At 38.5% G+C, this 16739-nt stretch overlaps 1 protein-coding gene across 1 annotated transcript; it reads right to left on the bottom strand.

Moving 5' to 3' along the window:
* Positions 1 to 959: 959 nt before the first annotated feature.
* ASB4 (ankyrin repeat and SOCS box containing 4) lies at positions 960 to 14788 on the bottom strand. The gene is made up of 5 exons (XM_015811579.1): positions 14525 to 14788; positions 11630 to 11929; positions 5101 to 5591; positions 2895 to 3008; positions 960 to 1948 (listed from the first exon to the last, which is right to left on the bottom strand). The coding sequence occupies exons 1-5, from the start codon at positions 14724 to 14726 to the stop codon at positions 1760 to 1762; spliced, it is 1296 nt and encodes a 431-aa protein (XP_015667065.1). The 5' UTR covers positions 14727 to 14788; the 3' UTR covers positions 960 to 1759.
* Positions 14789 to 16739: the final 1951 nt, after the last annotated feature.

Raw genomic sequence — 16739 nt, 5'->3', positions numbered from 1 at the left:
GTCCTCTCCTTCTTTTCCTAGCCCTGCAGAAAATTCATTTTGATGACAACTCTCTTTTTTAATTTCTCAGTTATGAGCAGCCGTAGCCATAGTGAGTTTGTTGAAGGTACTGTCTGTTTCATTATTTTTTTTAGTGCAGTGATAAAAAATGCCCTTTGTATTGTAGATACACACCACTGGGAGCAGTGACAACCTTTTATTATAGTTAGTGTGTTGATAATGCAACTATGAGCAGCAAGCGTTCTCCAGGTGTGTTGGACTACAATCAGCATGTTGGGGAGAAGTGATAAGATTTGCAACCCCAATCTGTCCGGCAGAAGCCAGAAAAAGTTGAAAATAAACTTTTTGATGTGCCTTTTCCCCTTTTATTTTGTTTTAAGGCTGTGAGCAACAGCAACAAAACACTTCACAGATTATGACTACAATCACACACAAAATAAACCCAGATTCTTTAAACCATTATTTATTTTTTAAAATATATTTCTTATTTATGCATCATATTTGTATGGCTGCCAGTTTCATAAAAATAAAGTTCTGAAAATAGACCATAATGTTCTGATTTGCACACCTATCCATTTAAATCAAAATCAAATTAACCTCACTATGTCTTGGTGAGATGTGCAAACCTAGCCAATTACTTTGTAAGACATAATATTTTCTGGCCACAAAAAAGGCATAAACTGAGTTGCTAGAGAATATGCTGGAATGGAAGATGGCTTGGCAACTTCATCAGTGTGGCTTCTGATTAAAAAGGTATTTTGAGATTGACTGTATTCACCAGAGGAGCCATTTTGACCTGTACACCAATTCCAAATATGCCCAATATCAAATAAAGTTAGGGATCCATTTCTTATTTATTTGCTTGCTAAATTTATTTGTTAAATTTATTTGCTGCCTTTCTCACTGTGGGGCTACTCTTAGATATTAATGTCCTGATTTCTATTGAGTAAGTAATCAGCTCAAGAATGAAACCTTTATTGTATAACATATAATTCAATGCATTCTGCAGTAGTCTTTCTTTCTTGATATTACACTTCATTTTGGATGAAAAAAGTCAAATAGTTTTTTGCTTGTAATATTGATATCCCAGATTATAACTAATATTGATATAATTTTATTTTTGTTTCCAATATTGTAAGTTATTCAAACAACTCTCAATAATTTTAATTAATATTGTATAAATACCATTGTATCAAAACGATATATTAAATCTCACAACAATATAATAAAAAGGAAAAAAAGAGTAATATGTACTATTTAGTAACTTCACTTTCTCAGCACTTCTTGCTTATTTTATGAAGGGAGAAGAACATGCCTCAAAATAAAAGGATTAACATTTGCAATAGTCTTGCATGACCTGTTGCCCCCTCAGCATCTTCGACTACAAGTCCTGTAACCCTAATTCTATATGGTAGTGGTAATATGGAACACAAGCAGCTACCAGGTGGAGAAAACTAATAATTCTCTTTAGAATATTTCCAACACTTTGGACTTTTTTTTCTCTTTCCTTGGAAGTATTTTCCTTGCTTCTTCCTTTTCACTTGTTATGCTTCTGTAAACTGCTAGGAATGAAATATTCTGTTATCTGTGCTCAAAGTTCAGAAATGATGTGTATCTATTTGAATTCATATCCTTTGTAGGAAATATTAACTCTGCTTCTTGCTGATGCTGTCACAGAAATCTTGATTTTAACTTCTCCCATGGGAATAGAATCCTAACACTTTTAAATTAAATTATCTGAAAATGTATATTACACTTCTTAATATATTACTCCTTCTGGCTCTAAAAGCAAATACCTTTTTAGTATTGCTGGAATTAAAAGTAAAGGGATTCCTTTGTGACATTTATAGAGCAATATTCTTCGAATAGCACATCTCGCTAAATGTTTTAGTGATCGTGGTGTATTTGCACATGCCTCAAAAAGGGATTCGTAGAAAGTTCTGTATGTCTGCAAAGACAAAACAAAATATGTTTGGAGTTAATATCTGTCCTCCATGCACAAAAGCATTGGAAGAAAATGTTCCAGGCTTTGCCATTATCTATTGCAGCTACCTTTTAGTAACTGTAAGCAATATTGCTGGAGCCAAATGTTTTTAATTTCTAGACTCTCTATCTCTCTGTTTAAATATATTATTTTCTTTTAACTGAATGTGATGCCTCCCAATTCAGCAAAATAGATCTGCCCAAGAACAAATATAGCTTTAGATACAACTGAACACATCTGTGAATTTAATACTGATAGCACCGCTACTCCAGTCCCTCGTTCTATTTTGGCTAAACTTTTGATTTTAATACATCTGCCTGGCAGTTTTCATTAAACTTTTGTTTGGCCCCTTTATTTTTTAACATTGACTGAATAAGAGGAGGAAGGATTTTCAAAATGGCTACTCACAAAGGGAGACAAGGATGATGGAAGAAGATGGGCTGAATAAGTTTGTTTTCACATATCTAAGTTCTGCTGGACCCTAGAAAAACAACTGAGTGGTTTTAGATCAACTATATTTTTTTGGGCTGTCTAGCTGACATGTTCACTAGGCAAGGATCAAATTATAGGAGAGAATACAATGTATATTGTTTTGAGTTCCTAGAGTTTAAAAAATAAAAATAAATAAAATAAATTGCATAGAACCCTACTTTTATTTCAGGCTGCCAATATTTGTCTCCTGCTAAATATTCCTTTTAACAAAGATACTAATAAGATTCATACATTGTATTTTCTTTAATGATCAGTTTTACTTATCTCGGGTTCAAAGCTAAAAGCATGGAAACTGAACCACTCTGGCTAGCTTTATACATCATACTAAGCTAAAATAATAATTTAAAAAAACATTATAGCCTAATGCAATGAATGACTTCACTACCCTAATATAGTTGTGTATTTTTAAACTACTTACCTCAAAGATATCATCAGGTATAGCTGTTCTCCATTTTGTTGTCCACCTGATATGCTCATATGTATTCACAATAATCTCAACTGCTCTGGGATAGGAATAACAAGCTTGCAACACCTATAAGCAGAAACATATCACTACCCAATAGATGTCACTGTTCTCCCGAAAGCCATTTTGTGGCCTTTAGGAGCATCTGTAAATGTGAGGTCAAAAAAGCTGAGAGGGTCACCATGATCTTGTAACTGAAGCTTTAAATCTGCATTGATAAGTAGTGAGTCTTGATTACATGGTCAAGGCCATCATCACGAGCCTTTTGTCTACCATCTGGCCCCAAATCTAATCTTTTAAAAATACCAACTGGTAGGATCATTCCAGCCTTAAACAATAGCTCTTTTACTGGGGAAAGATACTAGTATGTTCCAGTTCCTGTATAGCAAACTAGCTGAATGATTTCTCCATTGATGTTATGTCTCTGTGTACAGGTAGTCCTCGACTTATGACTACAATTGAGCCCAAACTTTCTGTTGCTAAGTGAAACATCTGTTAAGTGAATTTTACCCCATTTTATGACCTTGCTTGCCACAGTTGCTGTGAATCACTGCAGTTGTTAAGTTAGTAACACGGTTTTTCAGTGAATCTGGTTTCCCCATTGACTTTGCTTGCCAGGAGATTGCAGAAACTAATCACATGACCACCAAGGGACTGCAAACGTCATAAATATGAGTCAGATTGCCCAGCCATCTGAATTTTGATCATGTGGCCATGAGGATGCTGCGATAGTCATAAGTGTAAAAAATGGTCATAAGTCACTTTTTTCAGGACTGTTGTAACTTTGAATGGTCTCTAAATGAACTGTTGTAAGTCAAGGATTACCTGTACTCTGAGAACCACAGATCTTACACCTGGTATATAATTTAGCACACCGAAGGGAATTTTTCCACTACTCTTTAATTTTATATTGCAGCTTCTGTTCCTGATTACGCTTGTTGTGGCAAATAGTCCCAATATCAGGAATCTGGCATATCTACACCTTTCTTCATACTTCTGTTTGCAAAATGTAGATTCATATACACATATGTGTAAAAAGTAGCCATGAGTAATATTCAAAGTATGGAAAATTGTTAGAAAAGGATGGATTCTTTGGATTCTTTCACTGAATGCCATTCTGACTGATATTTCAATTAAGATGTTGAACTGGGCTTAGGAGATTCACGTTGCTGCTAAACTTCCTTTAACTCCTAGCCCCTCAGGCCAGTTTTCTCTTATAAGTGCCATGCATTTCTTGCATGTAGAAAATACATCTATATATAATCCATATATAAATTGTTAGCAGAAAATTTTAGAAAGATACTAATGGAATAAGTAATGAAAGATGTGTCATTACTGTCTTTCAATGTACATTTTTAAGTATAATGAAACCATCATGGTTATATTATGGAATTCTTATTCTATAATATAATAGGTGAAAGTTTCTTAAAGTCTCTTATTTAACCCATGTATGTTTGTTTCCCAGGATGCATGCTTAAGAGAAAAAAAGACATTTCTGACACCTTAGCCATTATAAGTTTTTTTTTCCTGCTACAGTGCCTGGCCTGCATTCTGATTTAGAAATAATAACTATTGACCTCTTATCTGACTTTACAGGATCCACATGACAGACATCTTATGAGAACTTGCAATATCATATTCCAAACCAAGGAAACATCTCTAGGATTCTGTTGTTCTGCAATCAGTTATTTAAACTGAATTGGACACGTTTTAAAAGATAAACCTCCATCCCATCCTGTCAGTGGCGTAGCGTGGGGGGTGCAGGGGGGGCCGGCCACACCGGACGCAACATCTGGGGGGGCGCGCTCGCACTCGCAGCTCTCTGCCCCTGCCTGGCTCACTCACTCTCTCTGCAGTGCTGGCTGTGCGAATCCGATCCGAGCCGCCGGGTCGCCGCCCACTGTGGAGGGGGGGCGCAAATTACTTGCCTTGCCCCGGGTGCTGACAACCCACGCTATGCCACTGCATCCTGTACATGTATTCCTCTACATTAGAGATGGGGAATGAAGACCCCTTTATAACTTGTGGACTTCAACTCCCAGAAGCAACTCCCATGGCTGGCTCAGGAATTCTGGGAGTTAAAGTCCACAAGTCATAAAAGAGCCATTGTCCCCCACCCCTGCTCTACATCATACACTACACACCATCTTCCCTTTTTTACCTTATGGAATTGTGGTGGATATATCCTGGCAGCTCCGTGATTCAGAAGCAGCTGATAACAGATGTCAGGCTGAGCACTAGGACGCACGTCTGTCACTTTCAGGACATATTGCAGGGGGGCACACCCATTATCATCCATCAGGTTGGCTTCAGCACCTGCCTCAAGCAACATGTTCAGTAGTACATGGTCACAATTCCAGGCTGCCTTGTGGAGGGGGGTCCTGAAATCTTCATCCCGTGAATTAACATCAGCTTTGTAGTCAAGGAGCATCCGGCAGATGAGGTGGTGATCTGTGCTGTAGGTTTGTTCCTTGCCATTAAGGGCCCAGTAAACTGCACAGGACAATGGTGTTTCTCGGTGGGCGTTTGCACCATCAACTACAGCTCCTTGTTCCACGTAGAAGGCAACCATTTCAGGGATGCCACAACGAGCAACGGTATGAAGGGGCATTTCTTCGTCTTGATTGTTTGATCTTATATTTATGTCTGCACCTGTTTGAATATAAATCACAAAGGGGGGAAATGGAATGGGATGGCACAGTGTCAATACTACTACAGTAACAAAAATAAATCATCATGAATATATAAAAACCTCAGCAAAATCTCAAGAGATGTTGAAAACTCTTTAAGAGTAAAATTATGTGATTTTTTTTTTTTAAATCAAATAGTTTTTCATTCAAAAAGTCACTTTTTTTAATAAGGAGATTCAAGGAAACGTCTCTGAATATAGCATTAAAATCTAATTAGATATGAGTATGGGAAGATGAATTATCTTAAGGAATATGGACATTCAGAACTTTCAAACTTAATCCAAACTGATTTGGATTTAGAAATCTACAGACTGACAATGCAGATGCAAAATCATTGGCATGATATGTTTTTGTCTTCTAGCTATTAGCTAACTATCCTGTTACCACATTTGAGCCTGCTAACATTTCTGAATATTTTTAAAAGTGGATGGTTTGTTTGTATGGCAAACAAAAATAAACTGAAAGAAATGGATAATGTTAAGCAATGCCCTGACTTCCCTCTCACAGTGACTGGAGGCTGGTAAGGCTGGATCAAGAAAAACAGGCTGAAACTGTATCCTGGCAAGACAGAATATCTCTGGGTTTTGGGTTATTTGGTGCCTGGAGAATTGCCACCTCTAGTCTTGGCTGGGATGGTACTGCCCCAGAAAGACCCAGTGTGTAATCTGGGGGTTCCAATAAAGAAGAATATTTGGGGGTCAGGGTTGAAATAAGGGATATTGGTGCTCTCTGAGCTTGATGGTTTTCTCACAGATGTTTCATTACCCAAACTAGGTAAGTGTTCTGATGATATTATCGAGTTTGGATGATGAAATGTCTGTGAGAAAACAACCTAGCTCATAGAGCACTAAAGACACCCCCCCCCAATCTGAGGGTTCTTCTGGTTTCACAGCTCCTGTTCAAGGAGCAGGTGACAGTCATGGCCTGAAGGGTTTTACTCAATTGCAAATTGTGCACTAGTTATGCTCTTTCCTGCTCACAATCATTCATACCTTAGTCTTGATTACTGCAATTACTTACTCTATATGGGGCTGGTCTTGAAAAGTATCTGGAAGCTCCAATAAGCTTAAAATGCTGCGGCCCACAGGTTTTTGAGCAGGCTCAGATGTGCACAGATAATCTCTGCTCAAAAGCTGCATTGGCCGTTGATTTGCGTTCAGGTACAATTCAAAGTGCTGGTTGTCACCTTTAAAATCCTACATGGCTTGGTGCCAGTTTATTTGAAGGACTGTGTTTTTCTGGTCACATCTACCCAGCCCATCAGAGCATGGAGGCAAAGAATGTTACTGGTCATCTCACCTAAGGAGGTACATCTGGCAGGACCCAGAAGAAAGACCTTCTCCGTGGTGGGTCCCCCTCTTTAGAACATCATATCCGCAGAGATTAGATCGACTTCCACAATTGTGCAAAGCTCTGAAGACCTGGTTTTGCCAATAGGCCTGGGGAACCCATCAAGTGACTTATTTGATTGGCTGTTGTTGCCCCAGGGGTAGGAGTTATTGCTTTTTATTGTTTGTCTATTGGGTTTTTATTTTTGTAAGCCACCCAGAATTACTGAGAGTGAGAGAGAGGACATGTACATTTTCTTAAATAAATAAAGGTACTATAAGTCATATGGAGTCTCCTACAAGAACTTTCTTTTAGTGGCTTTTTCCACTGACGTAACAGTCCCATCAAGTGGACAATCCAAGCCTGGGTAGCAGAATTATTTCCCACCTTGTCAGCTTTGTGAAAGCTCCATTGTTATCACCTTAGTTTAGGATTACCATTGGATTGGGTCTGCAAAAATCCAAATGAGCACCATAACTGGTTTGGTGAAATGGTAAAAGTTGGGAGACCGTGAGTTGTAGTCCTGACATAGGTACAGAGCCCGCTGGGTGACCTTGAGTAAAACCAGTCACTCTACATCAGCCTTAGGAAGAAGACAATGGCAAACCATTTCTAAAAAAAAACCTTGCCAAGAAAACTGCAGGAATTTGTTTAGCAAGTTGCCAAGAGTGAATACTGATATGGAGAATTATTTTCTAAGCCAATGTAGAACATGATCTGGGGCAGCTCCAGGCCTGAAAGACCTGAAACTACAGGGAATAAACTGTAGTTCATTTCACCACCAGGTGCCCATCAACAAAGCAAGTTGCATGAATGAGCAATTAATTACAAAAGGGAAAAATACCCACTCAAAATCCAGGTTCCAAATCTAGATTGCTCTAGTGAGCAGAATAACTTAGAATGAAAGAGAAAGCAGTTGGGCTGCATCCAAACAAAATAAAAAATCCCAGATTAGGGTGATTCCAAAATTGTGTGCTAAACTGCACATATAAGTTGATAAATCAATCCAACTAATATGACAGGAGTAACCAGCTAAGATTTCTTTTATATGATCAGAGGGCCTAACTAAAAGGTTGTCTACATTCTACATTTACAGGATACTTCACAGATACAGTCTAATCTAATAATAATAATAGGATAAATACATTTGGCAAATGTACACAGATTGCTTGGATTTTTTTTTCCTGATTATTAATAATAACAGGAGAAAGGAAGAACTTTATTAACTTTATGAAAAGTAAAAACAATATCATTAATTTGTCCTCTGTCAAACTTAGTAAATACTATTTATCAGCAGGAAAATCTGTGTTAATATGTACATTAATACTTTTAAATATATTCAGTTCCCTTTTGATCTAATAATCCATCCACTAAAGAAACTTGGATTCAAGATCATACATCAGTGGTGGCGAACCTATGCACGCGTGCCAGAGGTGGCACTCATAGCCCCCTCTGTGGGCACGCGCACCATGCCCTGGAAATGGCAACTGTCCCTCTTCAACCAGCCGCCTGCTAACTTGCCGAGGTCCCACATGGCCGGATGCATCCCAGCATGGCTGGTTTCCCTCCCCCCCATCCCATCCCTCCTGGCCTCACATGCTCTCCTTTTCCTGGGCATGACCCATTGCATCGCCTCCTCAGCTGTCGGCTGGCCGTCCAGCTCAGAGGTGGCTTCTCTGAACTGCTGGGGGCAGGCTGCGGAGCCCCAGAGTGCACCGGTCGACGGGCCAGCAGACTGTGGCTGCTGACATACACTGTCGGCCCCTATGCGCTCACTGGCCTCTGTGTGCGGGGCCAATGGTGTCAGGCAGCAGCCGCCCCAGCCCCTGCTTCGCCTTGCCCTGCGACAATAGCACCTCCGCCCTGCCTCACCTTGCCACACCTCGCCCCTCAGGATGAGCCTCCTGCTCACTGCCCACCTGCCAGAGACCCCCTGGATCTCCCCCAACCCTGCCCGGCCCCCACAGGCATCCCTCCCCACAAGCAACATCGATGTGACCACACCCACCTTGGCCACACCTACCCAGTCTGCCATGACCACAGCCATGCCCATCCAATGGGCTATGCCCACCTGGCACCCGGCAATAAATAAGTGGGTTTTGGGTTGCAGTTTGGGCACTCGGTCTCTAAAAGGTTCACCATCACTGTCATACATTCTCCTGATAGCATGATAGGTATTTTTTTCCTTCTAATCTATTTTTTTATCACAGGTTTGGGGAAGATAGTACATTTTATATTCTATTCTTTTCATTCACCTAGTGGTTTACTATTTTCTGCAACAAGCTTCAATCCATTTTATTCATTAATTTTCTTAGAATTACTTTTTAGAAGTTTATTCCTGGGAAACTGATCTATAAACAACCTTGATGAAAAAATGGAAAAACGTTTCAGTCCCCTAAATCCCAGGAAGGGAGCATGGTGGCCTAGCAGTTGAGACGCTGGGCTTAATGACCCAAAGGCTGGCAGTTCGAGACCCAAGCACTGCATGACGGAGTTCTTGCCCCAGCTCCTGCCATCCTAGCAGTTGGAAAACATGCAAACATAAGCAGATACGTAAGTATCACTTTGGTGGGAAGGTAACAGTGTTTCATGCATTTTGGGCATACAGTATAGTCATGCTGGCCACATGACTACAGAAGCATCTTCAGACAACACTGACTCTACCTCAGCTAGGAAACAGAGATGAACACCGCCCCCCTAGAGTTGGACATTACTCGAAGGGGGAAAACCTTTACTTTTAAGTCTCAGGAAATTCTCAAAGTAACTGAAAATTGACAAGTTAATTCTATGTCTGATGATCTGAAGAAGTGAAGATAATTTCTCCATTTTCAGTATCATTCTATTTATGGTGCTTGTTTTCTTAGTTTTACTTTTGCTTAGCATTTCACATACCTGCAGAGAATATGGGAAAATGTAGACTTTTTTATTTTATTTTTGAGCAAAATATTTTGCAGCACTTGATTCATCTCTGGTTACTGCTATCTTCTACAGTTAAATATTAACATTATCAGAACTCAACACAACAGCCTTGCAGCCTTGTACAGCCTTGCAGCCACACAGGCTAGAATTGATGGAATGCAAAGTTCAAGCAATGTGGAAATCACACTTTGAGAAAGGCTAGCAGCATTAAACTCATCTAAGTTAACCAATAATATTGAGCTGCTAGTGACCGAGAAAAAAATGGTGCCCTCCTTTTATTAAAAGATATATTAGCAACTGCCTAGCAGTCAAGTTTGTTTGACTGTTGACAGTAGGCCACATTCAGCTAAATTGTCTGAAGACAAATGACATAGCACACCCACAGTTTTGCCTACCAACTGGAAGAGGAGTTACTACAGCTGTCCCGATTCACTTTATATGTCAACTGAGGCAGCAGCTTCATTTTGTCTTCTAATGGAGCAAAGTCTACTACATCATTAACTCATCAAATTTGCACACACCAAGCTGGCAGGAATAGCCAACACTCCAAAACAGGGGTGTCAAACTTGCCAGGTCATGTGATGTGTTGTGACAATTCGTGACTTTTTTCCCATTGCCGGAGCTGGGGTGGGCATAGTTTCAGCATGACACATCTGGTCCATGGGCCAGCAGTTTGACACCCCTGCTTCAGAAGATAGGCTTAAGATATAGGAGGATCTTGACAAACTTGAACATTGGGCATTATCTAACAAAATGAAATTCAATGATGAAAAAAGTAAGGTTCTACATTTAGGCAAATATACAGGTATAGTATAGGGGGTACCTTACTCAATAGTAGTAACTGTGAGAAGGATCTTGGAGTCCAAGTGGACAATCACTTAAATATGAGCCAGCAGTGTGCTGCAGCTGCCAAAAAAGCCAACACAGTGGTGGGCTGCATTAACAGAGGGATAGAATCAAGATCACGTGAAGTGTTAATACCACTTTATAATGCCTTGGTAAGGCTACACTTGGAATACTGCATCCAGTTTTGGTCACCACAATATAAAAAAGATGCTGAGACTCTAGAAAGAGTACAGAGAAGAGCAACAAAGATGATTAGGGGACTGGAGGCTAAAACATATAAAGAACAGTTGCTGGAATTGGGTATGTCTAGTTTAACAAAGAGAAGGATGAGGGGGGACATGATAGCAGTGTTCCAATATCTCAGGGGTTGCCACAAAGAAGAGGGAGTCAAGCTATTCTCCAAAGCACCTGAAGGCAGGACAAGAAGCAAAGGAGAGAAGCAACCTAGAACTAAGGAGAAACTTCCTGACAGTTAGAACAATTAACCAGTGGAACAACCTGCCTCCAGAAGCTGTGAATGCTCCAACACTGGAAGTTTTTAAGAAGAGACTGGACAGCCATTTGTCTGAAATGGTATAGATTTCCTGCCTGAGCTGGGGATTGGACTAGAAGACTTCCAAGGTCTCTTCCAACTCTATGATTATGATTGTGATTGTGACTATGACTATGATGAACAAAACATGCAATTTGATAAACTAATTTGGAAGGATTGTGTTCTTGAGGAACAGAGGTAAGGAGCCTAGTGTTATGCTGCCTGAAAGCCAAAACCACAGTCATGTTTTGAAAACAAATTTAAGAAGATACCAGAACTTATTCAATGTTCCTATGCAACGTTTGCTTGTATCTCCATCATCATCCATGCATGTTCCAACAGCTTGAAACTATGACTGTTTTTATGTAACTTACCTTTCCAAATTAATTGTTGTGCACAAGACAAGGAGATCTTTGTAGTACAATAATGCAGGGGTGCAAACCCACCCAATGAATAGCAGTTGGTTTTTGCTCCATGGCTACAGAGTATATTGACACAATCCAGATTGGCAACTTCACATGCTATGTGGATTGCTGCTTTCCCATTGGGTCTGCAGTTGATGGTTGCTTTGTGCTTCAGCAGAACTCTCAGACTTTCCAGATGTCCGTACAGAACAGATAAATGTAGTCCTGTTGCCCAGGAATGCTGCAATTTATAACTAGGCAGCCAATAACCTGTTTCAGTTGAGAAACAAACAAAAGTGATTAAATGATAGCTTTCCAAAATCTTCAGTTTACTAATTAGTACAGAAGGGATTAGCTTCTGTTGGTTGCAACATTGAATATAATTATACTCACTATGCAACTGAATATATTTTATGTGTTTATACATGTTTTCCCTTAAGCAAGTTCCGTGTTATTCTGCTGCGCACAAAGAGCTCTTATGTGCATAGAGAAATCTCATTTCCTAAAACTGGAGACATACATGAGGAGATCTTCATGTTTAACTATTCTTTCCCAGTGAGAAGGAATAGTATGCAAATGAAACAGCAAGTCAGCAGAGTAGGAAGAGAAGGGCTCCATCCTAGAGAAACACAGTGGTTTACTATAGAGGGGCAATATTTATTCCTCATCCCAGAAAAGACTGTATAAATATTGTGCAGCCTAGTAGTTCTGCAGAGTTATAGATAAAAGCTATGTAAAGAAATGAGTGCATTCATTCCTTTAAATCTGAGAAAATATTTCAGGTGGGTTGATAGTAGGAATAGGATTTTGTTTAACTTGCACTGGAATGTGATCTTATCTAATTTTGCATTATTGAACCAAGATCAACAACAAAACTCAATTATCTTTCAAACTGTGCATTTTGCCAAATTTTGTAGGGCAGCTAGCCATAGCTTATGGGTTCCATTAGATGAGAAATGTTTATACTGTACTCATATTATTAATATTCAAAAATGCATTATTTTGGGGGAAATTGTTTGCAAAACCTGTGTGCACTGGAGATTATTGCAAGCAGAATATTGTAATAATCCACAAAGAATACAGGTTTTGCAAGCAACTTTGGAGAAGATTTATATTAAACTATGTATAAATTTTGGTACTTTTTTAAAAATAGAAAGTATTACAACAGTGAAATTATTCAAACATGGAAGAAAAACCAAGAAACCAAAATTGATTATTAGGCAGTGAGGCAGTGTTCCACCATCATGATGAAGAGGTAGGCTATATAATTTACTACCCTTTGGGATAACACTAGGCTTTCAATTGCCAGTCAATACAAGCAAAACTAGACTGATCAGTAGTTGATTTCCAATCCAGTATCTTAAAGCATCTGAATTTTGATCACCTAGTGTGAAAAACAGCCATAAGTCATTTTTTTCAGTGCCTTTGCAATTTTGAATAGTCACTAAATGAACTGTTGTAAGTCGAGAATTAACTGCACAGCACAGGCTTTAAGGTTAGATCACTGTAAGCAGACTTGTGTCACATAGGTTTCTCCTTAACTGTTAAATAATACTTTAACTGAAGTAAATACCGTAGTATGATAGAAGAACTATTATTTTGATTAAAAAACCCTTCCTCATAAAGAGAGGCTAATTTTCTCCAACCCAATGGGATACTAGAAAAAATAATGTAAGAGGGGTCAGAATTCTGTCTGGCTATCCATCAGCAAGATACATTTCTGAAAACAGAACAATACATATTCGATATGGTAAGAAAGGCCAGTGGAAAAAAAGGTTTGAGCTAAAAATGGGCCAGATCCAACTGAATCAGGCCAAGGTAGTTGAGTAGCACCCCAGAAGGTGGGTGACCCTCCCTCCCTTCTTATTACATCACTTAAGTGACATATGCAATCTGCTGTGTTTTCCAAAGCTCATATCCTACAGTATTTTAGGAATCCTGTATATAGTATGTGTGTATCCATATGAATAAAGGCAATACTCCATAATATATTATAAGAGTACCTTCAATTATATCTATTCTTTTTGCTTCTAGAGGGTATATGCAGCATGTTAGAGCACATTGTGTAATCATAGTGAAGTTGCTACTTTCTATTCTTGCCAGATTTTCTTTGTGTACTCTGTGAGTGTGTGTGCACGCGCGCACATGCCTTTGACTTCTGATGACTGCCTGAACAAATTCCCACAGGTTTTTTTGAAAAAATTTCAGAAGTGGTTTGCTATTGCTTTCTTCCTAGGGCTGAATGACTGGCCCAAGATCATCCATTTGTTTTGTGCCCACAGTGGGACTAGAATTTACAATATCTCTGTTTCTAGCCTGATACCTTAAACATTACACCAAACTGGTTCTTGCATTTCTACCTAAACTATTTTAAATATGACCTGAAGCAAAACTATTTGACCAAAGATGGGGCGCAGCAGCCAAACCAAAGCAAGAGTGATGCAAAATTTGCATTTATTGGTCACTGATATACTTTCTAATCTTTATATATCGTACTTCTGATTTTTCTAAATATTCTTCAGGAATAGCACCAGAAAAAAGATTCCTTGGGCACTCAAATTCTCTTCTGTCTTGGTGTTATCACTATTAAAAGTTCCTTTGTTTGTTCAGCTTCAATTTTAATGGTTTGCATTTTATGGAAGTTGTATATTGAGGGTGTCCTAAAATTTCTGGGTCCAACCAATTTCTTCTATGCTGTGTATATATAGTCCATAGAAGTAATTTTGCTTCAAGAATACAGCTTAATCAGATTTGATCTGAAAATTTATTGACTACAATAAGATCCACAAAGGGCAAATACTCATAACACACAATAGCTAACGTCTTTCAATATTTTACAACTGAAACATTGCCATGGCTTTTTACCTTGTTTGTAAGAGGCCAGGAGCAAATTCTCATCTTCCACTTCAAACACCGTGTCCACATCTATTTGTTTTTGAGCCAAAAGCTCTTCCAGAGTTCTGTAGTCATTTGATTGTAAAGCCTCCAAAAAAGCTTTCTTCATTAGCTTGGCTGTTGCAGTCCGTGTAATGGTTTCTCCCATGTTTTCCTCAGGGGATTCTATCATGCTTGTTTTCAGTGGTCAAGCACTGTGTTTATAAAATGCATGAACGAGTGTTTTAAGTTACCCAAAGCATGCTAGCCTGCAAGCCCAAAGATAATTTTAACACTAAGCAATGCTGATCTGCCTGTTCTATTTATGTAAAGCAAACATCAGCCACTCTCTGACATGCTTAATTTTGTCAAGTGAAACCAAAGCAGACCTATGCTGCCAGTATGAAGAAATACACTCAAGGATTTAGGTAACTATCAAAACTTTACCCATCATAAATTTGTTAAAATTAACTAAGAAAGCTCTTAAAGCGATTATAATTTCTCAGCAAAACCAGCAACTAACCATATTAATTTCTGGAAACCTAATTTCTTAGCTTGGTTTTGACACGGACAGTTATCATTTTCTCCATTAGGTAGCGATTCCATTGGTTATGTATGTTATTTTCTCTGTCCGCAATTACCCTCACTGTCCATTAGTCCATTACGGTGGATGAAAATCAAGGTGACTCAAGATTTCTGCCATCCTAAAGTGCAGAACAAAATGGTGGTCTCTTCTTTTATCTTAGTTCAACTGTAACAGCAAGATAGTAAGACAACAGAAAAAGAAACTTAATTTAATCCAGAAGGATAAGAATGTCTTCCATTGGAGAAGGCCTTCTGATAAGAAGGATCAGTTATTGAAAAGGCTCTCTCTTCTTCCATCCCCTACCCCACTTCAGTTTTTGGGACCAATCAGGGAAGGATCTTCAAACATGGTTTGAGTCTCTGAACAATTGAACATGAGAACAGGTCTTCCTTGTTGAGCAATCCAAGTCAGTAATTGTGTAGCCATCTTTTAAACAAAGTTGTATTTGTTTCCAAAATGACTTTTTGATACCTCCTGCATGACATACTGTATCTATTTACTCTGTATTAGAATAAGGCTTTCCCTGAGTGGAAAAGTAATTGAGGTAATATATTCAATGCAAAATTATAATTGTGAAGAAATGCTATATAAATGGACATAATATGTGGAAAGGTAAACTGATTGAATATAGCAAGCATAATATTTCTGTAAGTGGAAACATTATGATCCTCCATATATCTATTTTCAATCCTTCAGAGCAGCTTTGAGTGTATCGTGTGGAAGTAATCTGATGTGTAAGTGGAAATCTACTCAATACTAGAATCCAATAACAGCAAAACATAGACTTATATTTCTGTAGATGATGATGATGACTTTATTTGTAACTGCTTATATCAAGCAATGATAACTTTAAAAAAAGAATGTCTCCCTATTTCAGGTTTTGGGAAAAACTGAGAAGGTAGATAAAAATGTTAAGTCCAGTCTAAACATCTTGCTGACCTTGCTGATCATCACTATAATATTTCTGTGACAATTCCTTTAATGCCAGGAAATAACATCTTATCCCAGATCCTTGTGAAGGACCCGACAGGTTGACAAAAAAGCTAAACTGAGTCTAAACATTTGGCTGACTGTGTGACAAACCATAATAAAGATAATAGCAACAGTAAAAACACAGCATCAAAGATATACAGAAATATGTAAACTCTGCTTTGAAATATGAAATAATAATCAGTTGTTGATTATCCCAAAATGAATTGGAATATTGGGTGTGCCATTTACTACAATGCAGGCAACTAAGCAATTTTCTGTGGAATTCTGGTTAGATTATTACTGTAGGCAGGTAAGATGGAGCCTTTTCAAGCACCTGTCATGTGAAAGAAGGACATTTCTCTCTTGTGGGCAAATATAGAACATCACAGCAACTGAATGGTTTTGTTGTATTGCACCTGCTAGTTTATAAATACAATACGTAAATGGAGGATAAAGCATCTGAATTATCTTCCTTCTCTCCAAGTATTTGGCTATGAAATTTTGGAATATTTACAGTACTTTCTGATTTTGTTCAGACTCAGGTTTGTGAAACTAATCTGATAGTCCAAATGAAGCTGTTGCACAATTGGAGCTCAAATTGCAAATGGCATAGGTCATATGTTGTTTTTCCTGTCTCGCTTCTTTTTT

The sequence above is a fragment of the Protobothrops mucrosquamatus genome, unplaced genomic scaffold (genome assembly GCF_001527695.2).
Source record: "Protobothrops mucrosquamatus isolate PMUCROS unplaced genomic scaffold, P.Mucros_1.0 scaffold45, whole genome shotgun sequence".
Lineage (NCBI taxonomy): Eukaryota > Metazoa > Chordata > Lepidosauria > Squamata > Viperidae > Protobothrops > Protobothrops mucrosquamatus.
The sequence above is the reverse complement of the archived record's forward strand: the minus strand, read 5'-3'. Positions and strand labels throughout refer to the sequence as shown.

Bases quoted from the DNA above. Each gene is read 5' to 3' on its own strand.
- ASB4 (XM_015811579.1), bottom strand. From the start codon at position 14,726: ATGATAGAATCCCCTGAGGAAAACATGGGAGAAACCATTACACGGACT. The intron at 11,930-14,524 runs GTAAAAAGCCAT...CAACTGAAACAG, and splicing joins CCTGGCCTCTTACAAACAAG to GTTATTGGCTGCCTAGTTAT. The intron at 5,592-11,629 runs GTAAGTTACATA...ATATTCAAACAG, and splicing joins ACAACAATTAATTTGGAAAG to GTGCAGACATAAATATAAGA.